This window comes from Mesocricetus auratus, unplaced genomic scaffold, assembly GCF_017639785.1.
Source record: "Mesocricetus auratus isolate SY011 unplaced genomic scaffold, BCM_Maur_2.0 Super-Scaffold_100006, whole genome shotgun sequence".
NCBI lineage: Eukaryota > Metazoa > Chordata > Mammalia > Rodentia > Cricetidae > Mesocricetus > Mesocricetus auratus.
This window is the reverse complement of record NW_024429190.1, coordinates 11439989-11454847: the sequence shown is the minus strand read 5'-3', so window position 1 is coordinate 11454847 and position 14859 is coordinate 11439989. Positions and strand designations below refer to the sequence as shown.

Sequence of the window (14859 nt, the reverse complement as noted above, 5' to 3'; positions counted from 1 at the left end):
ATCAGCCTGGAAGTTGCTACATAGCCCAGGCTTCCCAAATGCTGGGGTGTTAGGTGCACACCACTGTGCCTGGTTCCACATACTTTTAAACCACCAGGTTGAGGATTCTAAACCGACTTATTAAAGAGAGCCTCTCTTTTGGCTCCTAGAAGGTGGTTGATTCAAAGGAGCTTGTGTATGTGCACGTGCGTGCGTGCGTGTGCGTGTGCACGCGCTCGTGTGTGCATTCATGAGTATGTGTGGTGGCAGATGTAGAGAAGGAGCCTACAGAGATTCCCTCCCACCTCAGAGCAGCTCTCTTTTAATTCCTTCTTTTTTTTTCTTTTGGTTTTTGGAGACAGGGTTTCTCTGTAGCTTTGGAGGCTGTCCTGGAACTCGCTCTGTAGACCAGGCTGGCTTCGAACTCACAGAGATCTGCCTGCCTCTGCCTCCCGAGTGCTGGGATTAAAGACGTGTGCCACCAACGCCCGGCTCTCTTTTAATTTTTAAGTAGAAGGCCCAAGGGCAGCCTCCACTTCCAATACACAAAGTCTCTCGGGCAAAGTATTACTTGTAAGAAGACTGATGAGGAAGAAAAGCTGCGAGGGTGAGCTACCCTGTGGGTACAAGCACAGGCCTGACTCTAGCCTTCTTAATAAACGGCAAGGTTGGCATTGGGATCAGATATCAGCTTTTGAAAGCAGGGCTCATCAGTCAGCCTTTCTTGAGCACATCAGGAGAAAGTGAGGTCGTTGGTCTTTCGTAGGTTAGTGGTCTTTATGGCAGTGTATCCTGCTCACCGTGGGCTTGTCTGGGAAGAGGAGGGAGCTCAGAGAACACTATTGCCTGTTCCTTACCTTTGTGGTATTTCTTAAGACAAATTGGTTTATCTTACTTAGTTTTTTCTATGTGTGGGTGCTTTGCCTGCATCTGTTCATGTGCATGCAGTGTCTGCAAAGGGCAGAAGGGGGCATTAGATCCCCTAGCACTAGAGTTACACCATATGGGTTCTGAGAATCTAACCCAGGTCCTCTGGAAGAGCAATCAGAGCTCTTAACCGATGAACCATCTCTCCAGCCCCAAGATCATATTTGTTTATATTTTATATGTGTAGGTGTTTTGCCTCCACATATATATGTGCACTCTGTGTGTGCCTGACACCCATGGAGGCAAGAAGAGGGCATCTGGTCCCCTGGAACTAGAGTTGCAGATGGTTTTGAGCCACCATTTGGATCCTGGGAACTGAAGCTGAATCCTCTGCAATAGCAGCCAGTGCTCTTAACTGTGGAGTCACCCCTCTGGGCTTGTTTTGGGTTTAGTTTTGGTTGGGGGGGTTGTGTTTTTTTGTGTTTTGTTCAGTTTTTTGTTGTTGTTGCTATTGTTTTGTTTTTTAATTAAAAGCAAAGGAGATCGTTGTTGTTATTGCAATCAGATAAAGAAGAAAAGAGACTCTGAAGACCTTAAGAATAGATTGTGAAATTTGAGCTACATTTCCAGGCTTAGTGGCACACACCTTTAATCCTAGCACTCTGGAGGCTGAGGCAGGTGGATCTCTGAATTTGAGGCCAGCCTGGTCTACAAAGAGACTTCCAGGACAGTCAGGACTGTTATACAGAGAAACCTTGTCTCAAAAAATAAATGATAAAATTTGAGTTATCTTGATGCATGCCAATAAATAAATAAATAAAATCTATTTCTGGCAAGCAATGAGGGGATGTTCTGGGTGGTCAGGGTGGTAAGAGGAATATGCCATGCCTCTGGAAGTGCCTATGTCAGAATACTACCTGAGAAGGTGACACGTGTCTTATGGTGGAGCTCTGGGAGGTCATTTCAGGCAGAAGGAAGGGACAGGGCTTGTTATCTGAGGTTAAGGATAGTTCAGAGGAGGGCTCCATTGCAGGGATTGGAAGCAGGGTGACCTAGGATGCCAGCAGGGGCTAGATTTCTCAGGGCTTTATATCATAGGAGGATCAGGACAGGAGGAGCAAGGAGCAAAGGTTGGTGGAGGGGCTGGCTTAGATATTCCCTGCACTATGGAGGAGGAGAGTATAGAGATGGTCCGGGCACACCTTCATAGATTACAGTGCCAGCATCCATGGGAGGTAGGAGCCCTGAGCTAAGAGGAACTCAGCTTTTTTGGAACCAAGGTGTAAATAAATACCATCCTGGACTGTGCCGATGAAAAGCCCAGTTACTTGCTTACTCATTAGCCTTACCTGGCATTTGATTTCCTTCATGTTGGAGTAGGGCTGCAGAGTGGTCCAGATTGTATGTTCTGGGCCTTGTACACAGTGCAGGAGAGAAATAGATAGAGAGAGGCAGAGAGAAAAACTTCTTTCTCCCCAGATAGTTTCTTTGTCCTACTCTTGGCCATACCCTTTGAATCCACCCTTTACCCTGCTCAAACAATACTAAAATCTAAACATTGTCTGGCACTTACATAAAAACCAAACCTCTGCTAAGTGGTGGTGGTGTGCTCCTTTAATCCCAGCAGTTGGGGTGCAGAGGCAGGTGGATCTTTAAGTTTGAGGCCAATCTGGTTTACAGAGTGAGTTCCAGGACAGCTAGTGACGTTACACAGAGAAACTCTGTCTCAAAACAACAGCAAAAACTAGACCTCCACTGAAGCAGGGGCACTCAAAGCTGACTACCAGCATGAGAGGCAAAAGTTACAGTGAGATGAGGCATCTAAGGACATTGGCATTTCTCATCATCGTGTCCCCGCTACCATATGCTCTAAGCACACCATGCAGCAGCAGGTAGAGAGTAGTAAACATCGGAGATGGGCTCCATCTGAACGAAACAACTATAGATGTGTGCCCATTCATCTCTGTGTGTGGCTTCTGCCTTCTGTTTGCAGAAGGGTGGATTGAGATGGTAGAACGTTCAAATCAAAGACTTCCGGACATTTTTCCCTGGCATCTCCTCACACTTTTGAGGTGTGACTTGGCAAGACTCTTGAGTTATTGTAGGTTTGTTGAATAAAGGAATTATAGTTCCCAATTTTCCTGGATAATGCAACTCCCAGTTCCACAATGCTGTCATAGGAGGCATGGCGCCCAAGTTTGGTCACTCCCTAGGGATATCAGGACTAGCTGGTTTGACCAGGGCTGTTCTTTGTTTTATGTGATTCAGAGTACTTAAAAAGTTAAATTGTACTGAATAACTTCCTCTCAGCGCTGGGAGGGTTCTCAATGAGGACAAAGCTCAGTGCCAGCTGGGCCTGAGACAAGACTCATCCTAGATTCTCCCCACAGACAGGCTTACAGAAAGGAGAACGGTCATAGAGCATGCTGATAATCAAATTTAATATGTCCTCTTCATCCGTCCTGACCTCTCCCCACTTCTTCCTTTCTCTTCTCTTTTTAGGAAACATATTTACCCAGCAGCCAAGTTATTATAATGACCTGGATGAAACCATTCCCACCATACTTCAGGTACCATCTCTTATCCCCTGCCCAAGGTAGAGACAAGTCTTTGGCCTTTTCTTGAAGAACCTGGAGAAATGTTTGCTTTTCACTCCTTTTCCAGACACATCCTGAAGTGTGGCACAGTGATAGAACACTTACCTAACATGTGCAAAACCCCAGACTTGATTCCTAGCAGGAGAGAGGGGAGAAGGAGAGGAGGGGGAAAGAGAACTCATCTCCCAGGTTTTCTCTTGTAATTACACGCCTTGTAATTCACCCCTTGCTCTTCTTGAATAAGACTGAAATCTAAAGATTATCTGGCACTCACATACAAGGATTTGATTTGCATTTTATGTCATTTCTCTAAAAGTTACTTCTTTCGGAACAGTGAAGGTTTATAAAAACCATTTCATGAAAGAATAATGTGTATTGTAGAAAATATGAGGAATGGGGACTAAAGAGATGGTTTAGCAGTTAAGAACACTGACTTTTAGCCGGGCGTTGGTGGCGCACGCCTTTAATCCCAGCACTCGGGAGGCAGAGGCAGGCGGATCTCTGTGAGTTCGAGGCCAGCCTGGTCTACAAAGTGAGTTCCAGGACAGCCTCCAAAGCTACAGAGAAACCCTGTCTCGAAGAAAAAAAAAAAAAAGAACACTGACTTTTCTTCCAGAGGACCTGGATTCAATTCCCAGCACCCACACGGCAGCTTATAACTCTCCGTAGTTATACATACATGCAGGCAAAACACCAATGTACATAAAATAAAAATAAATAAATATTTTTTTAAAAGAAAATATGAAGAATGTAAAGGCTGACAAGAGTTGGGCTTGGTGGCTCATGTCTGTAATCCCAGCTCTTGGGGGGCTAAGGGAGGAAATAGTCTTGAGTTTGAGGCCTATCTAAGCTATATAGTAAATAAGACCCTGTCTCAAAAAAATACAAAAAAAAATCATAAATAATATTATTCTTCCATAATCCACTGTAAAGAGATCCCTACACATACATCTGTTTAAAGTAACTTTTGGAGTATTTACATGGTAGACTTTAACAATAAAAAGGCAGCACTCAGGAGGCAAAGGCAGGAGGATCCCTGTGGGTTGGAGACCAACTGGTCTACATAGTAAATTCCAGGCCAGCTAAGGCTATATAGGAAGACCCTGCCTAAAAAACAAAAATAAAATTTTAATTATGAAAATAAAGATATGCCCTAGAAAGATGGCTTAGTAGATAAAGGTGCCTACCACCAAGTCTGAGGACCTGATTTTGATCTCCAGAACCTACATAGTGGAAGGAGATAATGGGTTCCCACAGTTGTTCCCTAACTTTCACATATCCTACCTACATGAGACCCTATTCAAAATAACAAACAAAACATATACATACACATATGTATAAAATCATCCTATAAGTAGTCATCTACAGAAGAGCCTAAACATTTCTTAAATGTTGCTGAAGGTAATTCTTATATACTATCATATATTGTTGAGTCTATCAGGTCAAGTTAGAGATACGGAATTCTTGGGGCTTTATATTATATGCATGCTGTATGTGTGGTTACTAAAGATGGAATTCAGGGTCTTGTTTTATTTTATTTTTTTCTTTTAGGCAGGGACTCACTATGTAGCCTTGGCAGGCCTGGAACTGGCCATGTAGACCAGGCTGGCTTTGAACTCACAGAAATCCACCTACCTCTGTCTTCTGAGACCTGGGATTAAAGATGTGCAATACCATAGCTGGCCTGGAAGCCAGGGTCTTCCATATACTTGGCCTGCACACTATCAGCCCTACAGGGGTTGCATTTAATCCTATTGACCATCCCACACTGGATGGTCTGTCCCTAGATTCCAAGTCAGTTCTTGGGTCTCCTGTCCCTGTGGTGGGGTAAGGATCCTAGGTGCTTGTTCAGGATGTGGAAGAGAACCCTTTTTGCCTTTCTTAGGTCTTCAGCAATATCCTACAGCACTGTGGCTTGCAAGGGGATGGGACCAGCACCACACCCCAGAAACTTGGGGAGAAGGGTCGGTTGACACCCAGTGACATGCCTCTCTTGGTAAGGTTGACCCTCAGCCCAGCTTCTTCTGGCTAGGACCCTTCAGCCTGGCTGAGAAGATGGCCAATGCTACAGGACACAGTCGTTTCTTCCCCTGCCTTTGACCTCTTCGTTTGATGTAACCTGTTTCTGCCTGCCCTGTGCGTTAGGCTTTTTCCTCCCTGGGAAACCTTTGTGGAGTACAAGAAGGGACACTAGGATTTGAGAACTGGGTCTGCTCCTCACTTAGTTTTGCTCATCAGGCCCACTCCTTGAGCCAGTCATTGATTCCTTGAGTCTACACGGAGGGACTATGTGCCAGGTCCTATGCTGAGCCCGGGGGATAAAGCAGCAAACATGGTGCCCATCTCACGGCGCTCAGAACGCTAATGAGGATGACATACCAAAAGTGACTAGGAACCTGGGTGCTGTGCTAAGTAAAGCTCTACTGACAGCTGGGATGTGGCAGCTGGGAGCTCCCTTCTTGGCATTTTCCATCTGGTGGCAAAATATCCATCGAGCAAGTGTTGGAGAGGAGTACAGGCCAGGAGCTGTGGGAGCAACCCGAGCATCTTAGCACTCTGAGCCTCAGTTTCCTTATCTGTAACATGAAGCCACCCAGCCTGCTCCTTCAAGTTTGATGAGAATCAGCAGAGCAGATGAGCAAACACCTGTGTTCTATGTACCCTCTTCAAAATGCCAGCAAAGGGTGGGCTTGCTGCTCCTGTCTCTCCAGGCTGGGTGGGCCATCTCTCTCAGCAGTGTTCAGATCCAGGGTTCATTTTCCTGCAGCACAGGAGAGAGACTGTCAGGATTACAGGTGACCTTAGCCATCAATGAGTGTAGGCCACTCAGCTGCAGTGGCAAACCTGAGACAAGATGATTACATGGCCCAGGTTGCCCTCCTAGGGATGACCGTTCAGCTGTCTCTGGAGCCTCAATTTCCCTGTTCCTGCCTACTGTGGACTCTGGCTTTGTCAGGTATGATTCAGGCCCTCTGCAGAGCTTGAAAATAATACCATGTCTTTTCTTGACAACAGGAATTAAAGGACATTGTCCTCTACCTATGTGATACCTGCACCACACTCTGGGCCTTTCTGGATATCTTCCCTTTGGCCTGCCAAACCTTCCAGAAACATGACTTTTGTTACAGGTACATTGGGACTTCTGCCTGTTAAAGTAGGGGTCTGGTCCATGCATCACACAGACACATAATGACTTGGTCCTTAGAATATACCAGTCCAGGGGCAGGAGAGATGGCCCAGTGGTTAAGAGCAGTGGCTACTGTAACAGAGGACCTGGGTTCAATTCCCAGCACCCACATGGCAGCTCACAGCTGTCTATACCTCTAACTCCAGAGGATCTGACACCTTCACACAGATATACATTCAAGCAAAACACCAATGCACATAAAATTAAAATAGAGAAATCATTAAAAGAAAAAGAATCTACCAGTCCATCTTCTAGCCTGGAAACACACAATGAGGAACACAGATAAAACTCATGCCGAGAGGAACGCTCCCGATTTTGGTTACGAATAAGACAAGGGAGGGGGAAAACCCACATAAAGAAGATGACAGTTTTAAGCCTGCCTTGTTTTGTGTGCCTTATGGAGCACAGTGACAGTCAGTGGGAACTAGCACAATGAGGAGGCGTCAGAGGTGTTCCTTCTTGGTTCATGGGTATGCAGGAGGAAGATTTCTAAAAACAGCCTTGGATACTGAGCAAAAAGCTGGACACGCTGGCTGTTCCTTCATCCCAGCTCCTCAGAAGGTTAAGGCAAGAGTGCCACTCGAGCTCCAGGATTTGAGGCTAGCCTAGTCAGCATAACTAGATGTGGTTTCAGAATCTATGGAGAAGAAAAGGGATCAGAATGTTTTAGATGGGAGTTGGCAATAATAAAGAAACGAGGGTCCACTGTTGGATGCCAGAGCGTGAAGAGTGGAGGAACCCTGGCAGGAGTGGCCTCTTTATTCTGTAGGTAGTGGAAACCATTGGGAGTCCTTATGAAGCTTGTGCTAAGATGGAGAAGAACTCACAGGAACTTATGGCAAAGAGGGAGACTGCTCAGTTAGCATCATGACATCTTTCTGTACATTGAGAAGGTGGGGAGCACAGTCTTGGGCATTCCCAGGCTGGTGTGAAAGGACCCAGCAGCCTGCGCATTGCCTGGCAACAAAAAGTACTGGCCCATTCCCAGTGGCCTGTAACTGTTGCTCTTGCCAGGCATCTCTCCCAACCATTTGCAGCAGCGTCTGGGAGCTGCCCAATCCCATTTGCCCACCCATCTATCTGCCCATTCTGTCATTTACTCACCCCTTCAGCAAAACATTTATCTAGCTCTGACATGTGCCAGAGATGGCTGCTGGTCCTCTGACTCCTCTGTGGTCTCCTCTGTTTGTGAGAGTCAGACATTAGAGTTGATCAGCTTTTCGGGGATCATTATGGGATAGGACTGTATTTGCCCACTTTAGGGGGGGAAGGTATTTCAATATGATAAAAGAGCATGTGGGAATGTAGAAAAGATAGAAAGCCAGGAACTGAAATCACTCTTAGGAATTACACTGCTCTTGGCATTTTATACTGTGCCTGTTTGCATTTTTCTCATTTTGTCCAAGCTCTCCCAGTAAGCACAGATGGCCTCTGAGGGAGGAAGCTTTGGAAGATTTTTTCCTGCAAGAGACGTGGAAGCAGAAGAGTCCCCACTCATCTTGGAGTATGGGGAAGAAAGGGTTGCACTTTGGAAGTGACTCTGCCTTTGACTCACGTTTAACCTGCAGCTGGCCCAGCCTGTTCCAGCCTGTGCTGAAAGCTAGAAAATCCTTTGCTAGCTGCACCCACACACGTACGCAAGCCCAGTTCCCGCAGCTCTGGGTTGGGGTCACGTGGCCCTCTCAGAACAGCTTCCTCCACTTTCCTTTCCCATCCACTCATCCAGTATGCAGCTTATGCTCCTGAGTCATGAGTCAGTAGTACTTTCACTTTGACAGAGCTCAAAGGGTGTAAAATAGCGACTGGAGAGATGGCTCAGTAATTACGAGCAGGTTCTTTCTTCCAAAGGAGAGAGTTTATTTCCCAGCACCCATGTCTGAGGCTCGCAACTCTCTATAACACCAGCTCCAGGTCTTCTGGCCTCTGTGGGTACACACACTCACACACACACACACACGTAACTTGTATAAAAACGTAAAATATATGATGAAATGTCTCCCACCCCCTCTTACAGTTCTTTTCCTCACATGTCAACACTGTCATAGTTTGGGTGGGACTTTCCAGAGATATGCAATATAGGAAAATATGCACATTATACATTCGAAGGGATGGCAATGGAACCAGGGCTTTATAAATGCTCAGTAGGAACTCTACCTCTGAGCCATAGTCTCAACTCCATTCCCCCTTTTAAAACTTGAAAGCTGGGGCTGGGGGAGGAGGCTCAGGGTCTTCAGAGTGACTGGGCAGTACTGTGCATCTGGCATACTGGACACCAGAGAGGTTTTGTTTTTTGTGGCTTTTTCAGTTATTTGCTATTTCAAAATAAATAACATTGTACACACATCACTTTGTACCTTTGCAAGCATATTTGAGGATTAATTCCTAGAAGTAGAAATTCAGGGACAGATGGTATGTGCATCTTTAATTCTCACATATCTTGCCAAATCACCTTCCATGGGAGTTGTTCCGGTTTATCCACCAACAACACAGCCTGGCAAGTGTTGAATCAGCTTGGGCCAAACTGCCCTCTCTGGCCTCTGCTGATGCTGTGTCTAGTAGGTCCTGTTCCTTTTGGCTTAGCTATTCCTGCCACGTGCCGTGCTGCAGTGAGACAGACATTGCAGAAAGGCAGCCAAAGGATGGGCATGTGCTTACAGAGCACCTGCAAGCACTATCAGCACCACACCAGGCACTGAAGTACACCTCTGACTCGGGGAAAAGTAGCAGCTGCTCGGCCAGTTATCAGGGCAGCATGTTCAGTGTGCAGGAAGTACACAGGGGGAAGGTGGGCCTGGAATGGTGCAGGCTTTGAGGACAGGGAGAGGAAGAGATGCGGAGGAAAAGGACAGCTGCTTCCCTGTGTCGTTCACCTATTATCGTCTAAAACTCCGGGGCTCAGGCATCCCTGCCTCTGCCTCCCAAGTAGCTGGAAGTATAGTCATATGTAACTGTGCTGAAACTCATAATATATGTGTATTGAGAATATTTTAGGTTTATTTGTGTATTTTGCCTGCATGCATGTATGTGTATAGCATGTGCATGCCTAAAGACTGTGGAATTCAGAAGAGGGCGGCAGATCCCCTGGATCTGGAGTTACAGATGGTTGTGAGTCACCGTGTGGGTGTTAGGACCCACACCCAAGTTCTCTGGAAGAGCAACAAGTGTTCTTACCCACCAAATCACCTCTCCAACCCCGTGTGTGTGTATAACTTTTAATTCTTTTGCTATTGAGACAGGGTCTTGCTGTATGGTCCTGGCTGGCTTACAACTTGCTATCCTCCTGCCTCAGCTTCCCAAATGCTAGAAATACAAGCATGGACCACCACATCTAGTTTATAACCTTTTATTAAGAGTTGTAGAAAATAGTCTGGAAAGATGGCTCAGTGGTTAAGGTCCTAAGTTCAATTCCCAGCACTCATATCATACAGCTCACAACCATCTATAACTCCAGCTGCAAGAGACAGCACCTTTTTCTGGCTTCTGTGGGCTTCTGTACTCATGTCTATATATCAACTGCCAGACAGACACACGGACATAATTAAAATCTTTTGATATTGTCACATGTAAATCATTTGTAGAGATACCAGATCATGCAAAAAAAAAGTCTTTATATTTTAGAACCAAAGTGAGAAAGATTATTGGTAACTAGGCATTTTGGGCTCCTAGAACTGGCAAATTTGGAGTAAGAGGATTGTCTGTTTCATAAACCGAGGGAGTCTTGTGTAGACCTCTGGGCACTTTGGTAGAATAGACACAGCTGTGGTCACTTTCCATGATGGAGCAGCACAGTACATCATTCTGGGGTAGGCTCAGGAAAGCCCCTGGGTAGTCCCAGAAAATAGGTATAGGATGGGATGGAGACAGTGGGTTGATTCAGTAAAGCAAAGTGAGGCCCCCAGTTTGATCTCTTCAGAACCCATGTAAAACTGTCGGGTGTGGTGTTTCTCAGTGCAGTATCAGTACTAGGACGACAGAAACAGAGACCCTGGCCCTCTGACCAGTCAGCCTATCCTGATGGTGAGCATCAGGACTGCTTTCCTGAGACTAACACTGAAGTTAGCCTGTGGCTTCCACATACACAAGAGCATACACATTCTGGATTTATGGGAGAAAGAAATGAACCTTTCTGCTCCTTTGAGTTGGCTTTCGTTGTCCACCAAAATGTGGTATTTATGAATAATCTGGTTTTTTCCCATGTTTGTTTCTGCAGACTAGCTTCCTTTTATGAAATGGCAATTCCTGAAATGGAGTCTGCAATTAAGAAGAGGAGGCTTGAAGACAGCAAGTGAGTCAGGGACAAAACTAAGAATGTTGTGTGGGAAAGGGAAGCCTGAGCACAGGCTGTAGCATCCTCAGAGCAAAGGGGGGTACGGGACACGACACCAAGGACTGTGGTAGCCTGGGCTCCTGGACCTGCACTTGGTGGTCTTCTAGTGCTGGTGTGTGTGTGTGTGTGTGTGTGTGTGTGTGTGTGTGTGTGTGTGTGTGTGTGTGTGAGTGAGTGTGAGTGTGTGTCTGTGTGTGTGAGTGTGAGTGTGTGTCTGTGTGTGTCTGTGTGTGTCTGTGTGTGTGTGTCTGTGTGTGTCTGTGTGTGTGTGTGTGTGTGTGTCTGTGTGTGTGTGTCTCCTGGGGCTTGAATTTTACTTTTTATTTTGTGTGCTGGAAATTGAACCCTCGGCCTTGTGCATGCTGAGCACACCTCAGACCTTAAAGATTGTTTTGTTTGTGTGTGTTTGTGGGGGTGGGGGTGGGGTTCAAGACAGGATTTCTCTGGGTAGCCCTAGCTGTCCTTTAACTCTGTAGACCATGCTGGCCTCAAACTCACAGAGATCCTCCTGCCTCTGCCTCCAGAGTGCTGAAATTAAAGACAGTCACCACTGCCACCCAATGAAGATTGTTTTTTTAAATACATGCTTTGTAAGGACCTAAAGAGAAATAATTTGGGTTTGTGGTCTGTCGTTTGCTGCAGAGATTTATTGTTTACTTCCTTGTTTTTCGAGACAGGGTTTCTCTGTGGCTTTGGAGGCTGTCCTGGAACTAGCTCTGGAGACCAGGGTGGCCTCGAACTCATAGAGATCCACCTGCCTCTGCCTCCTGAGTGCTGGGATTAAAGGCATGCGCCACCAATGCCCGGCTGTTTACTTGCTTTTTAAAAAATATTTATTTAGCCCTTTGAGAATTTCATACAATATATTTTGATCTTATTTTCCCTTCTCCCAACTCTTCCCAGATTCACTTCTCCTTCTCTACCTACCCAACTTTCTCCTCTTTGTGTTTCTTTTCTTTCTTTCTTTCTTTCCTTCTTTCTTTCTTTCTTTCTTTCCTTCTCTTTCTTTTTTTTTTCTTAACATATCAAATCTGTGCTGCCCATATACTCTTGAATATGTGGCCTTCCTCTGTGGTGTGCTCAACCTACCAGGGACCATGCCTTTAAAGAAAACGTACTCATTCTCTCCCAATAGCTATCGGTTGCCAACAGCTCCTCAGCTGGGGAGGGCTTTGTGCCCGCCCTCCCGTCCGTGCTGGGATTTGGTCTGCTTTGCGTTTGTCACAACTGCTGAGTTCACGTGTGCAGCTGTCCTGCTGTGTCCTGAAAACACTCTTCTCTCATAGCCACCCACAGCCTCTGTCTCTTACGATCTTTCCACCCTTCTTCTGCAATGGCCCCTGACCTTGGGAGAAGGGTTTGATATAGATGTGCCATTTGGGACTTAGCACTCTGTGGTCTGTCGTTTGCTGCACATTGACCAGTTAGTCTACGTTGGTCACCATATGCTGCACAAGTAGAGATTCAAATAGTAATTGTACACTGGTTTGCTACAGGCCACCTAGTGAGAATTGTCTGAGAGTCCTTCTTGACTGCTGAATCCATTAATTCAGTGTCTCCCAAATCCTGGCAGACAATAGCTGGTACCTGCATGTAAGCTCAGCTGTTGCTTCAAGCTCTTGGTAACTGAACTTGCTGTTCCTGGCCCTCTGTTTAACTGAGAAAGTGGTCTGGAGTCAGCTGGCTACCCAGTATTTGTAGCCTTTTGTCAGCTGCTCCCATCAGTGACCTTTACGACTACCTCGGCTGTGCGCAAGCACCTGCAATTGCTAGGAAGAAGTTCCCATGGTTCCTTTCATCTCATACGTCTACTTCTCTTCTCTCTGGCCACCAAAGGCTGCTAGGTGACATGTGGCAGAGGCTCTCCCATTCTAAGAAAAAGCTAATGGAGGTGTTTCACACCATCCTGAACCAGATCTGCCTCCTTCCTATTCTAGAGAGCAGGTAAGCTTTAAGGAGCCTCTACACACAGCAGGCGCTTCTTATCACTCCTCACTCCTTCCTTCCTCTCTGCCAAACATACTGGGAAACCCAGAAAAATGCCTTTCTCCAACTGGCCAGACTGCAGAGGGGTAGGGTGAGCATTCAAGGACCTGCAAGTCACCGTACATTGCATGAGCTCATCTTCCCTCATGTCCTATCCTAGTTGTGACAACATTCAAGGCTTCATTGAAGAATTCCTTCAGATCTTCAGCTGCTTGCTGCAGGAAAAGAGGTGCGTGGGGCTGAGCAGGGACCAGCTATGGGACAGACCCATGTCCCACTCTCCAGTCCCAAGAGACCGTGCACAGTGGAGCCACTAATATATACTTTCATGGAATGAGGGTTCTGGAGCCTGTGGTTGGGTAGCAGACATGGGGTGACCTGCCAGAGTACATGTTCCTATGGTCCCAACCCTGACCCTCCTTTCTGTGCTCTACCCTGCAGATTCCTCCGGGACTATGACTCATTCTTCCCTGTAGCTGAAGACATCAGCCTGCTACAGCAGGCTTCATCAGCCTTGTATCCTACACAGCTCACTGGGCCAAGACCTGACTAGGTCAGACATGGCATGCTGGTGCCCAGAGGGGCGGAAGGCAACCCCAGAACACTCACATCAAGAGTCCAGCAAGGCCCCCGTTGCCTTTTTCTAGAAGTGACAACTGCTCCAATGCATGCGGCAAGGGAAAGCCTGCTCTCTTTAGATCTGGGTCTGTGTGTTCAAGTTGTACTCTAGAAACCTGCACCCCATTGTAGATGATGGGGAGAATGTGTCACATGAGAAGAAGTAGGACTACACCTCAGATAGCAGAACTGGGGGTGGGCACCGAAGAGGATTCCCAAGCCAAAATAGAAAAGAAAAGGCGGCCTGGTCAAGACTTAGGTTGAGAACAAGAGCTCCCAGGGGTTGGGAGGACAAAGAGAACTAGCTCTTGAGGAGTCCTCCAATCATGTGACTGTGTATATGGCAGTGGGCAGGAGTGTGTGGTGGGGATGTGACAGGTGAGCTGGGGTTGACCAACATTCAAGGCCCTTGAGTGACGCTTATGAAGAAGAAGTGTAGCCTGTATGCTGCAGGTGCTGATGCTCTGGAGAGGCTCCATTTGCCTTTGGGAGGAGAATGACTGACCTGGGACCACCAGAGGCAGGGATGGCTGCTACAGGCCTCCTTGCATGGGTCATGAGGGTTTGAAATAAGAGTAGAGAGAGGGTGTGGAGCAACTCAGATTTCTAGCCCAGTGTCCAGAGTGACAGAGCGACAGGAAGGCTAGGGAGGAGCTGGCCTTTGTGCCATTTCTGTTGCTGGGTCAGGTTCAGTCCTGCCTCAGGGACCCCCATGGGCCCTTAGCCTTTTCAGAATACCCTCAGTTTGGTGGACAGGAAGTCCAGTGAAAGTACTGTTGGCCCTCCTGAATACCAGAGCAAAAGAGTAGGCTGTCAGCTCATCTAAAAGTCTGGGGCACTGATGGCTATCCCCAGCTCTGTCTGCCCAGAGCCGCTCTACTGAGCAGCAGGTGCTAGGGTCTGGCATGCTGTTCCATGTGACACTCACTGGGCAGGCCAGCAGGCCCTTGGGAAAAGTCATATGGTCAGATGCTGCACAGGGAGGGCCTGAGAAATCAGACTACCCAGAGCTGGGAAGCTGGGTCCTAAGCAAGACAGCCCTTAACCTTGCTTCAAGGGATGAGACCCGGACAGCCTACATCCTGCAGGCTGTGGAAAGTGCATGGGAAGGGGTGGACAGACAGAAAATCAAGGACATTAAAGACCCATCAGGGGCCAAGGATGCTAACAATGGAGTCACAGTGACAGTGAAGCCAGTCAGTGAAATGCCGTCGTCACAGCTGGAGAACTCAGAGGAAGATGAGGAGGTGCGTATCTGGGAGCTCCTGTCCCTGACCCCTGATTCCTTAGCCTTCCTG

General features: G+C 47.0%; 1 protein-coding gene across 6 annotated transcripts in view; it reads left to right on the top strand.

Annotated features, from left to right (window-relative positions):
- Ascc2 (activating signal cointegrator 1 complex subunit 2) overlaps positions 1-14859 on the top strand; it is a 40749-nt gene that overhangs the window by 12681 nt on the left and 13209 nt on the right. For all 6 annotated transcript variants that reach the window (XM_040746804.1, XM_040746798.1, XM_040746801.1 and 3 more), the window contains 8 exons: positions 3349-3416; positions 5329-5439; positions 6459-6571; positions 10841-10915; positions 12794-12901; positions 13104-13172; positions 13385-13459; positions 14619-14808. In XM_040746804.1, the coding sequence (XP_040602738.1) occupies positions 3349-3416; positions 5329-5439; positions 6459-6571; positions 10841-10915; positions 12794-12901; positions 13104-13172; positions 13385-13459; positions 14619-14808 (809 nt within the window). The remainder of the gene's footprint in view (positions 1-3348; positions 3417-5328; positions 5440-6458; positions 6572-10840; positions 10916-12793; positions 12902-13103; positions 13173-13384; positions 13460-14618; positions 14809-14859) is intronic.